General features: G+C 32.2%; 1 protein-coding gene and 1 long non-coding RNA gene across 9 annotated transcripts; both read left to right on the forward strand.

Annotated features, from left to right (window-relative positions):
• The first annotated feature begins 366 nt into the window (after positions 1–366).
• Positions 367–23,823, forward strand: LOC114280009 (lysophospholipid acyltransferase LPEAT2-like). Of its 8 annotated transcripts, none has more exons than XM_082897845.1 (8): positions 367–1,271; positions 5,675–5,806; positions 6,833–6,877; positions 7,955–8,025; positions 8,991–9,057; positions 11,818–12,086; positions 12,186–12,233; positions 12,371–12,714. In XM_082897845.1, the coding sequence occupies exons 6-8, from the start codon at positions 11,985–11,987 to the stop codon at positions 12,518–12,520; spliced, it is 300 nt and encodes a 99-aa protein (XP_082753971.1). In that variant the 5' UTR covers positions 367–1,271; positions 5,675–5,806; positions 6,833–6,877; positions 7,955–8,025; positions 8,991–9,057; positions 11,818–11,984; the 3' UTR covers positions 12,521–12,714. The 8 variants fall into 6 exon arrangements, with proteins under 8 accessions (XP_082753976.1, XP_082753977.1, XP_082753971.1 ...); XM_082897843.1 differs by having other exon boundaries at positions 8,994–9,057; XM_082897850.1 differs by lacking the exons at positions 11,818–12,086; positions 12,186–12,233; positions 12,371–12,714 and adding exons at positions 20,738–20,857; positions 23,153–23,242; positions 23,515–23,823.
• LOC145804125 (uncharacterized) lies at positions 14,783–16,948 on the forward strand. Its single transcript, XR_014345736.1, has 2 exons — positions 14,783–14,961; positions 16,747–16,948. It is a non-coding gene; the product is annotated as an uncharacterized LOC145804125 (long non-coding RNA).
• Positions 23,824–23,985: the final 162 nt, after the last annotated feature.

Raw genomic sequence — 23,985 nt, forward strand, 5'->3', positions numbered from 1 at the left:
TATAAAAATGTAAAACAAAATAAATTTGTATTTTGAATTAACAAAAAATATTTTTGAAAATAATGAAAAACATATGTTAAATTTAAATTCAGATGACTGTTATGGAATGAGTAAATAATTTTTAAAATTTTGTTTCGTTTTGCAGTTTTCAAAAATAGTTTTAAAATTTTTAATTCATATTTTTTTAATATATTGGCTAATTTTCTTTTTTTTTAGATGCATCTAATCTGCATATACTTAAAAAAAATTAAATTAAAAAATATTTAAAAATTTTAATAAATACAACATAAATACAAAAATGTATTAAATATTTAGTGATTTTTTAAACCATTTTTTTAATAAATTTAATATGTTTTAGGTGTATTTAGATTGAGTGGATCTAAAAATTTTAAAAAATATTGATTAAAATACTTAAAGAGTTCACTGAAAATTATAAAATATGGATTGAAACTTAAAAACTATTTTTGAAAACGCCAAAACTGAACAGAGTTTTAAAAATTATTTCAATTTCTAAAAACTAAATGAGTTTTGGATTTTCAAATTTCTAAAAAATATTTTTAGAATATACAACCAAACAAATTTTTAGAAAATTATCTTTCAAAATTGATTATGAAAACCAAACCTTAGTTTTTTGGGTTTTCTATATGCTAGTCATTAATAAATTATTTTTGTATTTGTTAAGTTGTTACCTGTCTAGTGACTAGGGAAAAGTCAAATTGAAAGTGATTAAGCTGGTGTAAATTCTTGTTGAAGCGGGAATTTTTTGGCCAGTCAAATGAGGGTAATGTTAAAAAAAAAAAAAAAAAAAAAAAGGAAAGAGAATGAAATGCTATGAAATTATCTAAGTAGTTTGCAAATGCTTAGAAAAATTAAATAATTTTTTTGTTGTTGGAAGAGCAAACTTAAAAGGTTACAAACAAATATACGCATATCTGGTGTTCAAATTTCTTTTTGGTGAGCTATTCTAATAAATATGGAAATTGAAAGCAATTTTAATTGTATACTTGGAGATGTTACATTTTCTGTATGAAAAGAATTCAGAGAAGTTTTATCAATCTATAAGGGATTATTTGATACGGATATGTGCTTTCAAGGATTTGAATACAAAGAGAGGCATATTCCGATAGATTTCCTTGCTTGCTTTTATTTCCCGAAGGAACCACAACAAATGGAAGAGTTCTCATTTCTTTCCAACTTGGTGCAATTGTCCCTGGATATCTTGTCCATCTAGTGATTGTTCGTTATCCCCATGTACACTTTGACCAATCCTGGTAAGAATTTTCTTTAGTTGAAACCGTTTTGTTGTTGTCTTTCATAATGTCTTTACCTAACTTGCATCATATGGCCTATCATTTTGTTTAGGGGAAATATAGCTTTGGGAAAGCTCATGTTTAGAATGTTCAAAGTTTCACAATTTCATAGAGCTATGTTGAGTGATTTTTTATACTAAAAATGTAGTGAGTTTGGCTTACCCCACTATTTTTGTTTGTAAAATTTTTGGGTAGTATGTTGTGTGAAGTGGCAATTCATATATATAGGTTGTTATAGTGATGCCCAAATTTGCTATTTTTCTTTTGATAACTAATTCACTATAGCGATCCCGGTATTCCCTGTCGTTGTTTAACTGTAATCTGGACTCAGTTCCGTAGATTCGTTGTTGTCTTATCCTCATTTCTATCCCTTACTCTTTGTTTTAGAGTTTTGGGTTGTGTTGGGCAAGTTGGGAATTAGTTGGTTGTGTTTTAAAGCTTTGAAATTTTGCCCAGGTTTTGGTCTCTCCGCTCGAGCGGCGGTTTTACGCTCGAGCGGGCTTTTGTTGCTGCCTTTCCGCTCGAGCGGCAGTTTGGACGCTCGAGCGTGATTTTCCATCCCCCAGTACTTTACTCTGCAGTTAGTCCGCTCGAGCGGTAGTTTTTACGCTCGAGCGTGATCCTTTGATTTTTGTCCATACGCTCGAGCGAGGAGTTTTACGCTCGAGCGGAGAGTAGACTGCAAAACTTCTGGAAGTGTGCAATCAGCGCTCGAGCGGCTCTTTTCACGCTCGAGCGTGAGTCTGTGTCTTACGCTCGAGCGGGGTTTTCTACGCTCGAGCGGAGAGTCGACTACATCAGTCCGTGATTTCACTTTTTGGATCACTTTTTGACCTACTTTTCCTCTCTTAACTTTTAAAAACCGCCCCTTGAGAGTTTCTCTCTCTACTCTTACCTTCTCTCTAAGTTTTGATCTATTTCCGGTGGTTTTCTACCCTAGTTCCTTTGGAAGAAAGGTAGAGCTTCGCGAGAGCTTTGTTTTAATCTGAGAAACTTGAGATTTGGAGCACGTGGGTCTTTGGTCTTCATCTCCGTCTTCTCCATTCGAGGTAGGGATTCTCCTTGATTCTTTTCAATACTTCGTCTATAGATAGACATGTGGTAGTTTTTGTATTGCATAAAAATTGTATCATGTTGGATTTGTGAAAATCATGGGACTGAACCTTGGGTTGGGTGTTGAATTTGGGTTTATTATCATTAGTTGTAGTTTGGGCAAATTGGAGTGTTAATTAGCAAGTGGTTGTTGAAAGGAGAGGAAACCCTAATTCTTTTTATTCGATTTAATAAATTAATTGAGGGGTTTTGATCTTTGGGCAAATACTTAGGTATTTTGAGTCTTAATTGTGGTTATTGTTGTTGTTGATGTTAATTAGGCCTTTTTGGTCAATATTGAGAAAGAGGAAGGAAAACCCTAATTTATTGTTTATGACTTAATTTGCATAATTAGTTCGAAATGGCTTTGAAAAGAATGTAGTGAATTTAAATGAGTTATGGCTTTTGTCCTTGGGCATGATTTTGTGAAAACAAAGGAAGTGGAATTCATTTTGTGAAATGGGAAGGGTATTTTGAAACAAGTATAAGAAAATTGGAATGTTGTATCTTGAGTGTTGAACACACATGTGTGGGGTATAGCTTTAACTACCATGATCATGTTGTTGCTGAGTTTTATAATCTCATGTTAGTTGGGTCTGTTAATAGATGTACAATATGCATGCATCTAGAGATTTGGTCTTAGTCATTGGTGGAGGATGATACGGTTGCGTTGAATTGTTGTGTATGTATTACACCATTGTTGATTGAACATTATATGTAATGAAATGCTGAATTACATTATATTTGTATACTGGTTTGGGAGAAGAGAGGGGTTGTACTCCAGTGTGTGTGAGAAGATAGGGGATGGACTCCACACACTTATGTGTTCAGCGCTTATAATCAAAGGTATCATACCCTTCCAGCTAGCGCCTGGAGAACTGACGCGCTGATAATCTAAGGTACCATACCCTTCCAGCTAGCGCCTGGTAAACTGGTAGATTGTGGTGAGAAGTGTATCTTTGGCTTACTATGCATATAGCTAGTAGTGCAGTGTTGTTTTGTTATTGTTTCAGTGTATCTGGAAACGCTGTGGATTGTATTTGTTACAGTGTTAGAGGGTCGAGTTGACTCATTGATTGATTTTATGTATGTAGTTGAGTTGTTATCTTTTTATAGAGGTGTGCATGGATAATTATGATATAATTGGAATTGCATTGAAATGCCAAATATGTTTTGAAAAGGCACATCTGTTGTATGTGTGGCAAATGGAAGAGTAATGGGCTTAGTGAATCTATGTTTCTAAGTAGTTGTTAATGTTATAAAAGATTGGGAACGGGGGTTAATGAAAGGAAAAAGGGAGGATAAATCACTTATAGCGGTGAATTAAATGATTGTTTTCAAGAAAAGTTCATATATATATTTATATATATATTTTGTATAAACTGTCACATTATTATTCTAGTATGAGAATGGGTGTTCATGATCATAGCTATCTGTAATGTTGTTATTGTTAAGGAGCATGTTGAGTTCCCTACTGGACTATATGTTCATCCCACGTTGTTGAATTTTTTTTTCAGGTATTTAGCAGGGTGTGCTACAAGATTTGGATCTTCTTATTTGTTGGCCACGGGGCCTTAGTTATGTTGGCGGAATGCCATTGTTGTAAAGGGTTACACCCTTCTTCTTGTACTTTTAATGATGTAAGCCCAAGGGCAATTTATTAAGTTAATTCATGTAATATTCACTTTGCATACGAATGAGAGTATTGTTAATCACTTCTACGGATTGAATGTATGAGTTTATTTCCGCGTTATCTCTGAAACTGAATTAAGTTAATGAATTTGGTAATGACTCCGAGTAATAAAAAGTGGGGCGTGACATTCACTCTCGCAGATCATCAATGCTGATTATTCATCAACTTAAATGTATATGCATTTATATGATGTGTCCTTGACTATATTATAATTTGAATTTTGGTTACAAAATAACTTGTATGTTGTAAAAAGTTGAAGCCATTTATTAAATTGTACAGGTAGAGTATCATCCTGTTATCTTACCCCTTGAAAATCAGTAGGAAAATGCTGCCCATTTTTCTTAAAGGGTGAGTCAACATTATTTGATTAATCTTTGTTTCCTTGTTGGCTTTACTTAATATTTTAATGCTAATTATATTCTTATACATCAAAGTTTTTAATGGGCACATTACATACAATTTCTTAATTATTTTTTATAATGTCAACATGTTCTGTATTTCATATGCTTAATCTCCTAAGCAATTCAGAGCCAGTGGATCTTCAACACACCATAAATATTGTAATTGAATTTGTGTGATGTTATGTCTACTGCATTTGTGTGTGGAAGCCTGCCCTTTTTTTTCGCATCTGTGCACAAAGAATTAGCCAATTGATGATTCCTGGTCCTTGGATTTCAAGTAATATTATATATATACAAGGATCAAAATTTTCGGTGTGTTGTTTCAAATAGTACAAAAACAAAAACATCTCGGAAATATTTTATGAAATAAAAATTAAATAGAAATGTTTGAAAATATAAATTGAAATATATCTAAATGTATAAAAGCTAATAATTGATTATAGCCATTCAAGTAAAAGAATTAAAAAACTAATGTCACCATGAACTAAAAATTATTAAGCATTGTCAAATAACTCAATTTTATTAAACAAAAATTTCCAATGAGGTCTAAAAACTTACTTAAACAGTAGCAATAAATGAAAATTTCTAAATTTGTATAGATACAATTTACTCTTTCAGTATATCGCACTATGTTTTGGTGTGTTTCACTATGTTTTGATGTGTTTCAATGAAAACACTAGAATTTTATTATTCCACTAGTGTTTCGTTTCGACCTCTTGGGAATTGGAAACACTTTGACCATTTCAACGGAAACAAACGAAAATTTTGTTCCTCATATAGATTAAAGATAAATCCATTTCAAAAAGTTTTCATTCATGTATTGTCCACGTTTTCATGTTATTTGGTTCTAAACAAATGGCATATGGTACCTATTAAAATTGGGTGTAACTGCACATGCAACAGCCCTCGTGTCTTCTACATGCACTATGTTAACTTATTACAATTGGAGGAATAGTTTCCTATTGTCCGTCTTTAGTTTGGGAAATTTTTCCCTTTTGTATTCTTTTAGTAGCTGTTGGTGTATTGCCATGATTCCTAGGGCAGAGCCATGTATAACAAAATTTCCACTGGAAATTTGAAGATCTGAAATTATATACACTCCACAGGTTTACAAAATATCTACCTAACTAACTCTGTTACAACAAGTTGAACTAACACTTGACTTGTTTGGTTTGCAGAACAACATATCTCTAGTCTAGTCTTAGATTGAATCCTGGATTGCTGAGTCTTGCTTGGTTACACTAACTGTACAAACATTTCATTCCTATGGGGACATCATGTTGCTTGCAAAAGCTTCCGAGTCCAAACAGGTCACTTTTCGTGCTCCATGTGTTTTGGCTTTTATAGTTAATCTTGCTTTTAGCTCGGCAAAAATGATCTTGTACTTCATTCAAACATTCTATGAAGTGCTAGATTTCAGCTCTTAAACTTAATTTGAAGGCCTTTTTTGCGATGGACCAAGAATATTTGATGCAGCTGCAATGATGGAATTTACATTGTCTCCTTGGGATCTCATAATATGTTAGGTGTAGGCCTTGAAGCACACCATTTAACGCTTGTAATTCTTGTTTTCCAAAATAAATAACTTCAACTCTCTTTCACATGCATTACTAAAAATATTTTAGTGTACTCTGGTTTGCCAAGTTTGATTTCTTTCAAATTGGGTATTTCAGTATTCATTTCTCCGTTGTATGTTTCCACTTTGATGGAAGAGTATTTTTTTTTTTTGGCCAAATTCTAGGGAGTATATATGTTGTTTGGAAACATTGTGTTTGTTCATAGTGTTTATTGCCTAGCCTTAGAAAACTGTCCAGGAACTTTCCCGGATGCAACTTTAGCTTCATTGGTTTCTTTAATATTTTTTCATATTTACTTGGAAAACTTTTTGTAAATTTCTCATCTTGTCTACTAACTTCTATACAAGCCTTTTTCTAATAAATAATAATGCTAAATTATTTAAAGAGTCATGCTAATGACAGCCCAATGGGCTGCCAATAAGGGGAAGAAAACGCCAAAAAACTCTCAATGTATTTTTTACACATCCCAAAGCATTTTCACAAATTTGGACACACTTTTTACACGTCCCCTGGTACTGTTGACAGCCCAAAGGCTGTCTTTAGCATTTTTCCTTATTTAAATTATGCAAATGTATTCCATGTCCAAGAGATATGCTGGAAGACTCGTAGGAATGATGGAAACAACCATAGAATACCACATGTTTTATAAAATTAAGTTGCATCTCTCTCTCTCTCTCTCTCTCTCTCTCTCTCTCTGGGGGAGTTTGAAGTCCTCTATGGAGTCCACCCTAATTTTTTTGTCATTTGTATGCTTTGCAGGAAAATCCCTCACTACATACTGTTGAAATGGCAAATGTGGAATCAGTGAGTTTTTAATTGAATGATTTATATATGAATACTTTAGTTGTGTTATAATATGGTGAAAATACAAATAGATTCATATCATATCTTCAGGGGTTGTTTGGTAATTGTGTTGGGCTAAATAATCACAAAAGGACAAAAAAAAGTCAAAAATCACAAAAACACAAAAAAAATCCACCATTCCAAAGCTAAAAAGCCAAAAAGCCAATCAAGAATACCAAACGAACAAAAAAATCCCAGGCTAAAAAAGTCAAAAAAAACCAAAAAGTCAACTAAAAAAGTTATTGTCAAACGAAGGCTCGGTATCTTTTGGTTTTGTTTTTTTTGGTGTGTGTGTATATTTAATATAAATGTGTAACACATTTTAGAAGAAAAGAACGAAGCATGCTTTTGTATCTATTGGTTAAAATGATGAAAAATTGAAAATGAGCTTTATAGACTTGTAATTTACATATGGCTCTAGAGAATTATTTTTGGGTGCTTCGAATGCATGTTGTTGTGTGTTCCTATAGTCAAGAGCACTCTATCGAGCTTGCCCATTTATTTTTTGTCCATGACCCATTTTTGGTGTTTTATCCTTTCAAAACGTTACTCACCTAAGGTTTTAGTTCAATTGTGAATTTTATTTTCCTCCCAAGGAAACCTTCGAGGAAATATATTTGAAAACCTTTTGAGATCATTAAATTTACGATTTTGGAACAAAAATTTACCATGTTTTGGAACGTGCTTTCCAAAATCTAATTCGTTTGGGTGTTAATGTTTTGTGGTAACACTTTGGTTTTATGGATTTTGTAGAGAGCTTATTTCCATTGGTTTTTTAATTGGGGTGCATTCTGCACATAGCGCATGCCTATTGTCTCTGTTGGTTTGCAATAAATTATCCTTGTTTTTTTTAAATGCAGAGGAAGATTCAAGTAATTTGATTACCATCAATTATTCTAAATACATTGATCCCTCTCTAGACCAAATTTCTCTCTTCTTATTCAGTATTCTAGTTCATCATTAATGGATTACTGTCAATTTTATATTAATTGGTCAATTGGAAAGAAGATGAAATGGATTATATCTCTTCTTTGCCAGACATTCGATTTAAGCAGTTCAAAAGCTATGGACTTTCTGGATACATTTCTATCCATGAATCCAAATTCCAGGTATGACGACAAGAAATTTTAATTTTAGCGATATTTCTATAATACAATAATTATCATGTATGGCTTCATTTTCCTGTAAGGAGCTATTTATAATATACTTTTGATCAAAACTACTTGAGTTGTTCATCTAGAACTTCATGCCACCTTACCTACATGCAAGTCCCTAAATGTGATCACTTTTCCTTCATTCTGTCGCACAAGATTATTGAACAGGGTATTTGAATCATGGATGAGTGATCTACTTGTTTTTTTATTTTTTATTTTATCCTTCATTTCATGTGCTCTTTCTGTCCTGTTTCTTTTTCCTTTCTTTCACTTGTAGATGTGATTTTTATTTGAGTTTATTAAAAAATATATTTTCATTGAACTAAAGCTGCATCCATGCCAATGATGCAAATGAAGGATTTTTTGGTGGCTAAATGAAATTATTCTTGATATTTCATTATTTGATTTAAAAACATATTTAAATTGCTTCTTCCCATTTTTCTCTGATATATCAAATCCTTGGTAGGGTTATAATTAACGTTGATCATGAGTATTTCTGTGAAAATATCAGTATGCTGTGTCTTAGTTGTGCACTGGATAACCCTACTGTTGCACTGAAATTCATTAATCATTATCATATCAGGCTTTTCTTTTCTCTTTATTTTTTCTTTTATGCATGATTTTAAAACATGTGAGCTCAATTTTCTTCCAATAACTGGGTTTCGAAATTGACACTTTTTTTTTTATATTGTGATTTGTGACTATTATAACATACTGTAGTGCTTTACTGAACTGAAGATGTAGACCATATGTATCTAAATATGCTTAACTCTGTCCTAGTTGCAACATCCAGCACTAAAATGCTTTCTTTTCTCTCTTGAGTTTGTCTAATTGCATTTAAGTTTATGTTAATAACAATAGCCCTTAAGTTGACGGTGATGCAAGAATTGTTTATCTCACTATTTGCATCCTGCTCATAGCAGACAGGTTAGAATCCACGATTTCTTCAGGGTCCTGAGATTGAAGGCTTGTAATCTTTCTGAAAAGGTTAGTTACCAAGTATTTTTCACTTTTTATGTAACCTGCTGATCTTTAATATGAATATCTTGTTTGTGTCTCTATGCTTGAAAGGCCTCTTTTAAGTATGCTATCTCTGTCTAGTTCTTTTTCAATTTTTGACATTTGAACTGCAAACTCATTTGTTACATATATATATTTTAAAAATTAATTTGCCATAGAGTGAAGGTTGATATACATTTGAACAATAAAATTGTCACAAGACAGGCATGACAATTTTTAACAAGGATTTGTGTTTGTGTCAAATGCCAATACTTTTCACACTTCCGGAGTTATGTAGAACACATTTTAAAGCTGTTCTTTATTCAAAAATTAAACTTCATGATTTATGACACTTGGGCAACATGTCCTCACACTGGACAATATGTAACCCGCAGAACTCATTTGTTGTTTTACTAATTTCATCTAGTTTAGAGAAAAATTTTAATCATGAAGAAATATCAAGTCAAAGGCTCATACAAAAATTTTCAATTTGACCATATTTTAAAAGAGGATAAATTACCTGTAAGGAGTGGGGTGTGGAAGGAGAGAGGGTGTGGGAGGAGAGAGAAGTCATTATAGTAATCTGCACTTCTGTGTTTGACACAAATTCTGCTCTATCTGTCTCTGTCATCATCAATGATTATATCAATATAATTCACTACTAGAAAGTTTAATTAAAAACTTAAACGATCCCATTACAAGGGTGAGGACACTCTAAATACACATATTGCCCAATTAGAAGCAAATCAATTAGGAAATTGAAAAATGATTGATTATTATCCGTGGATTGATATGACTACTTTCAGTATGTATACATAACCAAGTAGGACTAGTTTAGTTGACCAGAATTCTTGCATCGCTCATGTAGGTCAAGGGTTCTTGTCTTGCCATGGACAAGGTTCCCCTCCTCGCAAGGCTATGATTGCAAATGTCCAAAAATAAAAAATAAAATAAAGAAAGATATTACCACTTGGAACTTGCAGACTGGGGACCCTGACATTCCAAAGTTGTATAACAGAATGCTCAGCTCCTGATTGGATTCCAAAGCTGCAATGGCTTGTCACACTTGATTAAAACTTGTGTTAAGTATCAAATGAAAAAAATACTAGAAGCATGTTTTTCCTTTATTTTTCTTATCAACCTGTACAGAATTGAGTGCAGCAAGTATTGAACGATGTTCTCCAGGAACTTCGCACCAGTGACTGCAAGGCTATGACAATTATCATGGTCATTAATTCCTCTGATTTACTTGAACAAAAATACTTAAGCATTAAGTTGCACAGATGATAGTTAATTAAAGGAGAAGACAATATACGTTAAGACGACAATATATTAGATTTGTGAATCGTATACTATGCGATTTGCTATGTAATAGTACTCTTATTTGCTGTTGTGTATCTATTTTCTTATGATTTGATGAGTCACTATCTAACTTTCAATGTTGGACTGTGGTGATGTCCCATGTCTGTTCGTACTTCTTAGATGTTGAGCCATGTTATGTCTTTGTGATGACTTGAACATAGTTGCTGGTGACACAAAATGGATGTGAAATTATGGTTACTACTAGGAAAATGCAATATTGTATAATTATGAAGCACGGGTACAGATACTAATACGATACGAGTATGTCGATATGGCAAAATCTAAAAAAATTAGAGTACGGATAACGCTTGGTTTGTTTGTAAAAAAAATATTTATTTTTAATTTGGAATAATACAAAAATTGATTAAATGATTTAATTTGTTAAGATTCAATCCACAATTAACATTGAATGCCAAAAGTAAATGTATAAACCAAAATTAAATGTCATTATATTAAATAATTTACAAATCATAGCTTAATTTTATTTATAAGGGTAAACTATCAATAGGTCCTAATAATTAGATTTAATTCTCATCAAATCATATTGAAAATAAGACCTAGTACAATGTGACAATTTTTTGCATATGTCGCTAAAAATTGACAATTAGTGACCTTTTTTTGTCATGGTTTTTTATAAATTGTTACTAAAACTTACAATTAGTGACTTTTTTGTGATAAATTTTTCAAACTGTCATTAAAAGTTAAAAATTAATAACATTTTTTTAAACTGTTGCTAAAACTTATAATTAGTAACATTTTTTGTGACAATTTTTAATCTATCACTAAAAATTAACAATTAATAGCATTTTTTAATAGTGTATGATAAAAAATGTCATAAATTATCATATAACCTATTGGACAATAAGTCCATTTAGTAGGACCTACACGTAAGTCTCCCATTTTATAATCATGCTAAGCATAAAATTAAAAATAAAAATAGAAAGTCTAGAGAAAGAAATTTTATCTTTGTAGTAAAGAAAATAGTGTTTCGACTAAGGTACGGTATAACTTAGGTATATATTAGGTACGTTTGAATATTCTAAAAATTTGAATACGTGTTTCGTGTATCCAGTAGGTGTGCAGAAGTACACCATACGAAGTACCATTCGCCAGTGAGTACCCGGTACTGGTATGGCTTGTTTGCCAAAATACCCATGCTTCATAGTTGTATAACTATGTAGACAATACTAGGCCTTAGTCTTGAATGGATGGATATGAGGCCTTTGCTGGGGAAATAAATTAGATGCGTGACTAAATTTTGTTGTCCATGAAATGTGAAACAACATTACAATTTACAGCTACTTGATTTGAGAAAGTTTTCATATTTAAGAAGTTATTTTTTCTTGATTTCATCACCTATCTCATGGAAATTATTCTATGTTGTAGATATTTGGAGTCCTTGATGTGGAGAAAAAAAGGGTAAAATAGCATTCAAGCAAGGGATAATCTCTCTCTTAGTTATACATGCGATCCCCAATTGCTCCCAACTGTGTCTGCACAAAGCCAATACAGAGCCTCTCATAGATGGAAAATCTATTGTTTGCAGTTCCTATATGGGTCAGCTCATGTCCTACAGCAACCATTTTCAGACGAGCCGTGAATTGGCCTTCCCTGAGTGTCACACTGGTGGAAACCATTACATTTCCGAGCAAGAAGTATGTCTCATACTCTTTTCCTTGGTATTCCCTTTTATTTATTATACTTTTGGATAAGGTTTAAGTTATGTACTCTTCGTTGGTAAATGGATGGCTCAGTTGGGAGATTCCATTAAGCTGGCTATTCCAAACATGGACGAGTTTGAGGTGAGTAATTAACATCCTCATGGGTTCAATGGACATGTCAATCTAATCCATACAATAACCTTAGAAAAGTAACCACAACGATATATTTTTCTTGAAATTCTTTCGAACTGAAGCTTTGTTTTACTTTACATTTGTAGATCCATGAACTATTCAAATCATTTGATACCGATAGCGATGGGAGGATCAACAAGGATGATTTTATCGCCTGTTTAAGAAGAAATCCGTTGCTTGTTGCACTTTTCTCTCCCCAGTTAATGCACAAGAACTTGTCTAGAGTCGATACATAGGAGGTTAAAGGAGATGGTGTGATGGATGATGGGTTGATGAGTCTTCTTGTAGATTTGGCTCTATGAAACATTTTAGCTCTTTCACAAAGGGCTTAAGTGAGGGATAGGTCATTTGCATATAATTCTTTTTCTTTTGAAAATAGTCACTTAACTTCTTGTGGTTTGTTGAATAAAATATACCATCTTCATCAAAATTAACAATGTATTACACATGCCCACGTTTTCAAATAGTAGGGGATTATGTGTATATATAGGGGTACAGTGAAGTGTTTAGTTTAGGGGATTATGTGTTTATTTCAAATGACATGGGTATTATGTGCACATAACTTGTACTATAAAGGGATAAAGTGAAATATTGGTTTTTTTTCTTCTTTTTTTTGGAGGGGAGAGGGGATAAATTATAGATATGTTACTTGAAATTTGTCTAGAAATATAGTTTACTTCTTGTGATTTTAGAAATTACAATTTTTCCCTCGTCAAAATTAGTTTATTAACAAAGTTGACAAAAAAAATAAAATTAACCCTTTTTTTTCCCCATAATTAACATTACCGTATTACCTATCTCCCTTTCCTTTGTTGTTAAACTTGTTCTTATTTTTCTTTCATTTCAACCACTTTCTATCCTTGTCCCCCACTCTAGCACCCGACCCTCTCTCTTTCTGCTTCACAGCTACCATTGTAATTTCTTTAAATGGTTGGTGTACACTTTCTTTCCTAGTCACCTCCACTCCCTTCCCTACTTTCGCTGCTTACTCTCACTCCCACTTGTACAATCCTTTCTTGAAACACTTTATTAGTGCTCTTGTATTAAAATCTAATCAGAATATACCTGGAGCCATCTCCTTATTAATATAACCTTACCCACCACTCCTACTCCCAGTTGTACTTGAAAGAGAAAATAATAATAAACAAATAATTATCAATCCCTCAGCCAAATAAATATTGGTTTAACATTCAGAATTGACACCATTGTTGTGTGATTTCAAAGAAAGAGACTTGCATATTTTTTTCTTTATTTTTTTGTATTTTAGTAAATGCTTTTGTGACTACTTTCTTCTTTCTTTGTGGGACCTACCATTATTGGGTTCACACTCTCTTCTTTTCTGTTTGTCATTTTTTTTTTTTTGGGTTAATTAAAAAAAAAATCTAAGGTTTCACACCATTTTCATTTTAAATCTTAGTATTTCAATTTTAACAAATTAAACTTTGGAGTTCCATCTGTATTTTAATGCGTCCTCTTCTCCGTTCATTTTCGTCTCTATAAGATAATGGAGAATCGTTTTGAGGTTTAAAGTAAAAAGCACTAGAGTTTAAAGTGAAAAATGCATGAAACTTTAAAAAAAATTGTAATTAACCCTTATATTTAGGGGTTGTTTGGCGTGTTCTAAATAAGTGCAATTTTTATCTTTTTGGACTAAAAAGTTGAGGAAAAAAATATGGATGTTCGAGTTAACTTTTTGTCTTTTTACGAAAAAATGTGTAATAAAAAATTGTATAAATAAAATGAATAGGGGAAGAAAGTTGAGTAGGTAGTATGGCTGCCTTGCTGGGGGCAATGTGTCTTACACAGTAAATTATTACCTCCTTCGGGGCAAAGCGTTTGGACAATGATGGTCGATCCATGGGGGCCACCACAAGTCCCATTTTAATAATCTGAACCGTTCAATATGTACAACTCGTCGAGTATTATATTCCTGTAAAAAATCACGTTGATCGGATATCGATAGCTATATGACCGGATTAGTTTTTTTTTCAACAGTTAACTATCACACCATCCGTTTTGTTTATACAAAACTAATTTGATCATATCGTTAACGATATTCGATTAACGTGATTTTTTACAGGCATATAGTCTCGACGAGTTCTACATATTGCACGGTTCAGATTATCAAAACGGAACCCTTAGTGGGCCCGTAAGGGCCTAATGTTACCATCAAACTTTGTGGCTTTACATATGTAATTTTTTTTTTGCCCAAAAAGTGTATGACTTACCTTCTTGCTAGGACAGTACGGCTGACAGTGTAATGAAACTTTTGTATTACAAAAATGTATAAAAATATTTTTTATTTATAAATAATAATGACTTTTTTTCTTTTTGTATAACTTTTTAACTTTTTAAATTTTTTAGGACTTGCCAAATCTAGTCTTAATATTCTCACCTAATATTTACATAATTTTTTAAAACTAATAAATTTGGTTGCTAATATATTATTATCTTTAGGACCAAATATTTTCATCATTATCCATCAAAAATATTTTGAGACCAAATATTTTTATTATTTTAACAATTAAAAAGTCGGGCCCTAACTTGCTCATTCTCACTTCAACGGTTTGCTCAATCTTCAGCCCTAAAGTTGGGAGCTCCAAGGCAGATTGGGAGCTCAATCTTCTTCAAATGTTGGCGCTTCTCTCTCTCTCTAATCGATCTCCGTAATCGACCTGTAAGAGCTCCAATTCGAACTTTCAATTTCTTATTATTTCATAGATTGAACTTTTTGTGTGTGTATATATGTATATATCTTAATGCGTGTTGGAATTGAAGAATTCTTTACATAGATTGAACTTGTGTGTGTATATATGTATTGTATATCCAATCTAATGCGTGCTGGAGATGAAGAATTGTTTTCTCGCATAGTTCGATCAATACTGTATTTCGTATGCTGTTAATTTGTTGTTTCAGTGAGTTTTCAGGTGTTACACTATCATTTTTCTTTTTTTGATTTCCAATTTCTGATTATTACATGGATTGAACTTGTGTGTGTGTGTGTGTGTGTATATATATATACGGCCTTCTTCTCTATTTTCTCTCACTAAGAATAAGAATGATGAATGAATCGTCTCTCAGTTGGCCTTATGTATCAAACTCTCCATATGTCGTCAGATTGGGTTTATCTCTGTTTTCTCTCATTAAATCATCCTCTTCTTCGTCGATGGATTGAACTTGTGTGTGTATATTATCAAACTCCTGAGATCTTAATGACAGTAAATTGCCTACTACTCAACTAATGACAGTAAATTGCCTACTACAAGAAATATTTAGGGACTAGTTAGATTTGGTCCCTAAAAATAATCTTTTAGAGACAAATCTAAACTTATGATAATTTACTTATAAAAATCTTCATAACTTTTGGGAATTCTTATGAGTTTACTCGTAAATTTAATTACCTAAGTATATGTTTTTTTTTGGGTCCCTCACCTCCTGCACGTGTACGCCTCTTCTTCATTTTTCAAAATAAAAATAAAATTACCTAAGTACATTTTTTTTTTGGGGGGGGGGGTCCTGACTCAGTCTTCTGAGTCGGTACCGAGTAGTAGTTCCCAGGTGATATGATTTCGGGAAGCTGTGCTGTGTGTGGAGATTGTTTAGCGGATTTAATATTATTACTATGTTTATAAATAAAATTACCTAGAGATTTTGGGTTGTTGATATTATTAGACTTGACTGTTCCCCAATATCTAAAGTAGTAGTTGACAACTTGACACAACACAAGTATATGTTTGTAAACATTTAGTCTACAACAATTCTAGAAATTAAACGTCCAAATATGGAATAGAGACTACTATGGCAAATAAAATTTTTGGATGAATGTAATTTGAAAATGTATCGGTGAATGATTACTCATGAGTAATAATGGTGAATCATTAGGATATGCTTGTTTTGAATTACCAGTGAAGGAAAGTAACAAATTTTTATTTTGTTTTTAATGACATTAACTAAAGTAGCAACTTAACCATGTCCCTTGTGTATGAGTTGCAGTTTTTTTGGTGATGCAAAGAGTTGAAGGATTCTTTTTCTATACTTCTTCCACAAATTGTTTCCTATAAGACTTTTGAGAAAGTCAAGAATATCATTTTACCTGACTATTTGCATCAAGGTAGCATTAGCTAAAAAGCTTTTAATCATTCTAAGGAATTTTGTTTCTTATACATGATAATGCCTGATTTTGTAGCAATTAATCAGTATACTTTCAATGTTAGGATGGATTTCTTGATTTTCATGACCAAAAAATTAAAAATAGGCATAATTAAAGTTGAAAGATATATTTAGACATATCTACATGAATTCAGGGACTTGGTGTTTTACGTAATGGAAGGTAAAGTAGATCTCCAACTTTACAAACTCCACAATAAGTGAAATCTGACAGAGTTTGCAATTTTTATTTATTAGTTGTAAATGCTTACTGCTTTTTAATCTGGGTTAGACATTAATTCAATTTTTTCTATAGGATGAAAAGGTTCTAGATGAGGTGTATGCTTCTAATGGAAGCAAACCGGCTCCAGATTATTCTAGGCCAAAGAGGAGTAAGCGATCAAAGCGGAAGCGTGCGGTATGAAAATGTATACTTAATTGAGTGTAGTTTAAGTGAGTTCTGTATATGTAAACAAATTGTATCTTAGTCAATATATAGTGGGCATTTTTTTTCTTTACAGCTTATTCATTTAAGGTTTACTTACAAATGATGAAAATCATTCTTTTTTGTCTGATTGAAAAGACTTGCACATCCATCATGATGTTTGAAACTAATATTTATGTCAAAAGTTTTTGAGTGCTCTTTAGGGAACCTTCTACACCATATTCTTTCAAAAATTAGAAATTGTTGAACCATAAATCCCATCAATGGATCAAAGCAGCAAAGCAGGCTGTTTTACAGATGTAGAATGCTAGCTTTTGAATATTTTGATAATTTTATGCCCACCAATCCCAATATTTGAGGGCTGTGTTACATGGACTTGGCACTTTGGAGTGAAGTACCCGTGTTGACACGACACGACACGGGTGCGGGTGTGGGATCTGTGTTGGATTCATCTATTCTCTCTCGGACACGGCTTTTTACAGACAATAAAAGAAATGAAAAAAGAAAGAGCAAGAGAGAACTTGGTCGAAGCTCCATCCAGTCGAAGATCGAAGACCTCCAGTCGAACACCCAGACGACTTCGAAAAGCCTCTCTTTCGCCTTCTCTCTCTCCCTTGCGATCGTGATCCATCGATCGCTTTGCTTTTCTCTCCCTCTTTCTGTTGTTTTATCTTCTTGACTTTTCATATCTCTGTTGATTCATATCTATTTGTATCTATCTACACATAATAATAATAATAGTTAATAACTATTATTATTATATATTATATAATAATTATTATATAACATATAATATATTTATAAGATAATATATATTTATATATATTAATAAAAAAATAAATACATGTATGTAAAATCTTAGTAGCAGGAATCGTTCATGCTGCTTACGATTCTTCCTCAGAAGCGCGATTATGCGCTTCTGACTCAAATTCGTTGAAGAATCGCGATTTTGATGCAAAAGAAGCATGAATTTGATCACAAATCTGTCTTCTTCTCAATCGGAGCTCCATCGCTGGCCATCGCAAGACCTACACAGGCCATCGCAGACTTCTCCCTTTCTCCTTGCTGGTCTTCGCGAGTCGCACACAAGCCATCGCGACTTCTCTCTCCTCTTCGCTGGTCTTCACGTGACGCCTCTCTCTGTGATCTTCTCTGCTCAGATTAAAGATATATATATATATATAATACGTATTATGTATATATATTTGTTTTTATAAATATATGTTTTTATTTATATATTATATATAACTTTTATAAATTATATATATATCTGTTTTAATTTATATATTATATATTATCTTTATAAATTTATGTGTATTTATTTATATATTATATTTATTGAATTAATGTTATTATGCTATTTTTTTAAGAAAATAATATAAAACAAAAAAATTTTAACAAAAAAATTTTAGAATAAATAGATAAAATTAACAAAAAAAATTTAGAATAAATAGATAAAAAAGTAATAAAAATATTTTAGAATAAATTAAAAAAATTCTAATAAAAGCATGTAATTAGAATATTTTAACATATAATTTTTATACTAATTCTTATTTATTTATAACATATATAGTCCCATAAAAAATATAATCTTACAATATATTTTTATATATTATTTGAAATATATACAAACGCTCCCAACTAACGATTCTTGAAATGTCTACAATTCCACGCTCCCGCTCCCGCTCCCACTTCGTGCAACTGTGTAAGATAAAATAAAAAAATTAATTGGAGCACATTATTTAAAAAATATAATAAATAAATAAAATAATTAATGTATATTAAAATTAAAAAATTTATAAAAAAATTAAAAAATTTGCTGTGTCCCCTGCCATGTCATTGTTCCCATTTTTTGGAAATTGTCATGTCCCGTACTTAGTTGCAGGAATCATGCAACCAGGTGACGAATCTTCGTAAGAAATGCGATTCCGCGTTTCTTAGAAAGAAACGTGTAAGAATCGCGTTTCCATAGAGAGAGAAACGCGATCCTGTCCCAGATGGAATCGTTGGTGGCTATGAACAAAAACCCTAGCTTGTTGGTCAACAAAGAGACAGAGGAGAAAGAAGGTGAAGAAGAACTTGAACGTCGTCTCTGGGTATGTCCTCCTTTGCTTCATTTTTCTTCTTCTTTCATCAGTTCGAAGGTCGTCTCTCTCTGTGTGTTTTTGGTCTGTGTCGCAGTTCGTCTCTCTCTGGCAGATCATCTTTCTCTCTCTCTCTCTCTCTCGCGCGCACGCGCGCAAATTGTCTCCTTGCTGATCGTCGTCTCCTCTGCCTTCGTCTTTGCCTCCTGTCTTTGTCTCACTCACGCTCTCTCTCTTTCTGGCCTTCTGTCACGATATATATCTAATATAAGTAATATATATATATATATATATATATAAAAGATGAAACATATATAATCTTTATATAAATACATATATATTTAAAAAATAAAAAAAAAATCAACACATTATTATTTAATATATATCATATATATACATATAAATATATAATAACATATAAATATATAATAAAAAAACATTAATAAAAAAAATAAAAATATTAATATATATAATCTTTATAATATATATGCATAAAAAAAACATTAACATATATAAATATAATATATATATATGAGTATATATTATACATATTAATAAAAAAGCACAAACACATATATGTAAAATAAAATTAAAAAAAATTAACAATAACACATTATTTAAAAAATATAATAAATAAATAAAATAATTAATGTATATTAAAATAAAAATATTTATAAAAAAACTTCTAATGTGTATTAAATATATATATATATATATATATATATTGTCACTCCCCGAGACGCTCCCAACCTAAGAAACTTCTATCAGCTCACACTTCTCCGCTCCTGCTCCCGCTTCGTGCAACTAAGGTCCTGTATCTGTGTCCATGTTCGTATGTGTGTCCGTGCTTTATAGATTTTTGTTTGTTATTTATATAATATAACTTATCTTCATATAATAAATATATTTTTTAAAAAAACTATTTAACGTATTCTCGTACCCGTATCCAAATTTGGATACATATCCACGTATTCTTAATTTTTAATTTTGAAATGTCCGACCCCTAGATACACACCCGCACCCGATATCCGTACCCGAGTCCGTATAACTTAGTTTGAGGGTGTTGGCAGGGGTGTAGATTTGATACAGACCTAGCATTTGGCATCCTTGAGCTATGACAAAGGACAATTAAATAAAAGGAAGAAATAGATTATATTAAAGGACATTGCAGCTAAGTCTGCACGATGAACTTTCCCATGCCTTCCAAATCAGCTGCAACATATAAGTCTAGCTTATGCAAAACCGTTATACATGTTGACAAATCACCCCGAATAATATTTGCTTTTCTAATGAATTTATTGTTTGAATATAGTTTCAGAAGCTAGGTACTGAATTTTTCTTGGCTGCATTGAAAAAAATATTAGGACCCAATATATGTTTTGTTTTAAATCATGTCACGAGCCATTTAAAAATGATGTAGGGGTTTTCACCAACAAATGTGCTAATTTACTATTTTAAAAAGGTCATAGAATTCAGAACGTCAAATATATTGCATCTTTATACAAACATAACACCCTAGACACAAGATCTTTCTAACTTAACGCAAATATGTCTAACCTCCATAAACTCCAAAGAAATATTCTAATAATATGTTCCACTCATTACATGACACAATTGCATTCATTGATTCATGGCCTTGATGGGGGACGATCATTTCCGACAGGGTTAGGTCCAGATGGTCTTTTATGATTCTTCTTCCCTTCAACCTGCTTGACATTATTCGTCTGTTCAATTACATATTTATTCATGTAGAATATATTTTGCACTACATGAAACAGAAAGGGAGAGAATACTCTTTATACTTACCCAAGCGGTGAAAATTTGTCCATTGGTATGCCTTGATCCGAGTTTGCAAGTCTGAGCTTGAAATCAACTATACATGGATCGCAATTGCAAAGGTAAGCTTCATTAGCATTTTTACTTCTTTAAAGCAATTCATGTATTATGTTTATATTTGTTTTCTTCCCTCTTATTTTGGTTTAAACTAAAAAGACGTTATAATGTACTTTGCAAATGAAAAGCATTACATTCGATAATGAGTAGGAAGAGAAGACAAGGGTGTCTTGTCTGATCGTGTAGCTTGAACCTTGGTATGGCATTGATATGCTGTAAGTAGAAGCCATAGTAAGAGAAGATGGATTAGGGTTTGTGCTCTCCTCATCTGGGGCTTGAGCTTGAGCTTTGGTTTCAATGTCAAAATGGGATATAGATATTGAGAGTCTTTGGTCATAGTGGCTCAAAAAAGAGAAGTTGGAACATGTATATGTTAGGTAATGATGACTAAACTTGAAAAAGCATGGAATGTTTGTTAATGGTGCTTGGGATACTACTTCAATGAAAATTTTGAAAGTTAGTTGAGTTTGGAACTTGGTTGTGCCAAAATAGAATGTCACCATTGGCGTGGTATAGCAAAAAAATGTCTTATTTTATTATTTATTTATTTTTGCACTATAGCAAGCCAAAAAATGGTTTTTGCCTTGCGCCATTGAAGATGCTCTAATGGCAAAGTGATAAATTTGAGATGCCATGGATGCTCTGCTTTTCTATTAAAACTAACTATTGTTTTATTTTTATTTATTTGTTCTATTCTTTTTCTCGCAATTTTAGCAATCTGATTCATAAAATTGAATTCCCAATCCAAGTAAAAGAAATCTGATTATTATTTTTAGATAACTATGAATGGCAATATATTAGATATAACAACCACAACTAGCTGAGTCCTATTTAATGAATTAGGAATCATTTAGAAACACAAATATCATGAATACATATATAAGTAATCATGAATGCAAGGGCGCCATCTATGGTTTACTTTTCATTTGGATTGTATTTCTAAATATGATCTTACAATATAACTTGATTTTGATGTATTGCTTACCTCCAGCTATTATGCTCCCAAAAAGACAGATTTGGGAATTGGGGACCATCTTTTGGTTTGTATTCTTTTTGCTCCAGATAAGTACACTAAAGTTTGATCAATTTAATAGTTCATCATGACTCAAGCTGGTTCTCTTTGAGATACTCAACATAATATTGACTTAACCTAAAATCTTGTTTTCTATATCCTTGTCCATAACAGTTCTTATGGGAACTTAACTTTAATAGAAACCATATTTATGCAATTTTATGGAGGTTGTTGACTAAAAATGGGCCGACGAACAACACACAGCTTTGTTGTGACCTAAATTGGTTTTTGCACAAATGCATTTGTTTAGGTTGTCAATTTTGTGTATTTTTTGTTTTGGGAAAGTTTTCACTTATCAATTACAGATTTCCTGATTTATATGATGTTGTTTGTTATGGTAAGTTTCTACTCCTTTCTGGTATCTAAATTTGAGCTGAACTCAAATTTGCTATCTTTGGCAATTGCATATTTTTCTTTATTAATTTCGTGTTTTACAAGGAATTAAATTTGATTGCATAACTTCCTAGTGGTGCAAGTCACCTTGTACAGTAGATAGACCTACCATGTTACACCTTCTTGGTGCTTTTAGCAGATTGCCTTCCCTACGAAAAGCAAAAACTACAATGTTGGATTAGATTTATAAACATAATTTTCTAGAAGCTTGAAGACATCATAAAACAACATATGCAAATATTTTTGTTTTATTTACTTGTTATTATCATTATTTTTTTATATAGCTCTGGTATCTATCTCTGTGATCCATGGTTCAAGAAATTGGCCAGTACATACCAGTTTGTGGGCCCTCCAATTTGAATACACCCCGATTTACTGTTGGGATAAAAATTGCAAGTGAATCAGCTGATTTGCAATACGTATCACTCTGAATTGGAATTTGATAGTGGATCATAGCCAAATCCGTCCGGTTCATTAGACATCTTCCCTACCATAGTTAAAAATGACCATGGATATGGCTATTTTGTTATGTAACTTTGTGAACAATACAGGTGATAGGGTGTCATATAAAAACATTGATTCATAATTTTGAAAACATGATTCATTTTATGGTTTGGTTTAGTTTGCAAACTTCTAAGAGTGTCTTAATTGTTTCCCTCATTCCTGCTACAATTCATGCACACACAAATTGGTCTTCCTTTTCATTTTAGTTTGATATTTTAACATTGTAATCCTGACCTGGCTTGTTGATCCAGATCCTTACAATTAATTATCGTTCTGTGCTTTTGATCCTTCCACAGACATATACCTAACAGTTGTTTTGATTGATTGGCAGAATGGAATGCATTCTCTTTGTCCAGATGTATGGTTTGAGCATAGAAGGTGGCTGTTGATGTCAATGATCTGTCTCAATCCGTTAGCGTGTGTAAGTTTGAAACAATGATCATACACAAATACACTGTTAGGATGTGGTTGGTGTCTCATTAGTTCTCCTTGAACAGATTATGTACCATTTTTACTTTTAGTCACCAATATGAATGAGTATTGAGATGAAGCCTTGAAATCATTGTAGCCAGAATAGATGTATGATAATATTGAGATTTTACTAAGCGATTGACAAATCGTGATGAGTATTGTGCAGTAGAGCTCTTCATGACTAGGTAACTCTCTAATGTTTATCACATTTTTCTTCTCTAGTGTCAATGAAGATGAAGGAATGCCAGGCAGAAGTAGATTGGGCAGAAGGGGAAATTTTGGTTTTAAATAATTGTGTCCCTTTCTACCTTAGGGAGCTTTGGTGTTTGTGATGCTGACGAGGAGTCCTTTGATGAAAAGTATAAGAAGCTTCGCTGTGACATTGCCCTGCTTCCTCATAATAGCAACAATTATCTGTTGATAAGAATTACTTGATATGTCAATTTTTGGAAATTTTGAATTTGAAAACTTTGAATATACTCAGAGCTATGTACTCATTATGATTTGGTAATAGAGTGTCTTTGATTTGTGGATGTCAATTTTTTTCTTTTTTTATTTATTTTATGATTGGATGACATTTAATTTTTGTGCATTTTTAGCTATCCCAACTTTGATTTTTAACGACGAAAATGTGTTGTAGAGAAAGTTATTTGTCTTTTAGGGACCAAATATCATTGTCATTAAAAATGTCAT

Source organism: Camellia sinensis, chromosome 12, assembly GCF_055761805.1.
Source record: "Camellia sinensis isolate YWXY chromosome 12, ASM5576180v1, whole genome shotgun sequence".
Taxonomy (NCBI): Eukaryota; Viridiplantae; Streptophyta; class Magnoliopsida; order Ericales; family Theaceae; genus Camellia; species Camellia sinensis.

What these genes read in the sequence shown, in the direction of transcription:
- LOC114280009 (XM_082897845.1), top strand. Translation starts at nt 11,985, where the DNA reads ATGGGTCAGCTCATGTCCTACAGCAACCATTTTCAGACGAGCCGTGAA. An exon ending in ATTACATTTCCGAGCAAGAA is followed by an intron (nt 12,087 to 12,185) that starts GTATGTCTCATA and finishes TGGATGGCTCAG; the next exon opens with TTGGGAGATTCCATTAAGCT. An exon ending in CAAACATGGACGAGTTTGAG is followed by an intron (nt 12,234 to 12,370) that starts GTGAGTAATTAA and finishes TTACATTTGTAG; the next exon opens with ATCCATGAACTATTCAAATC.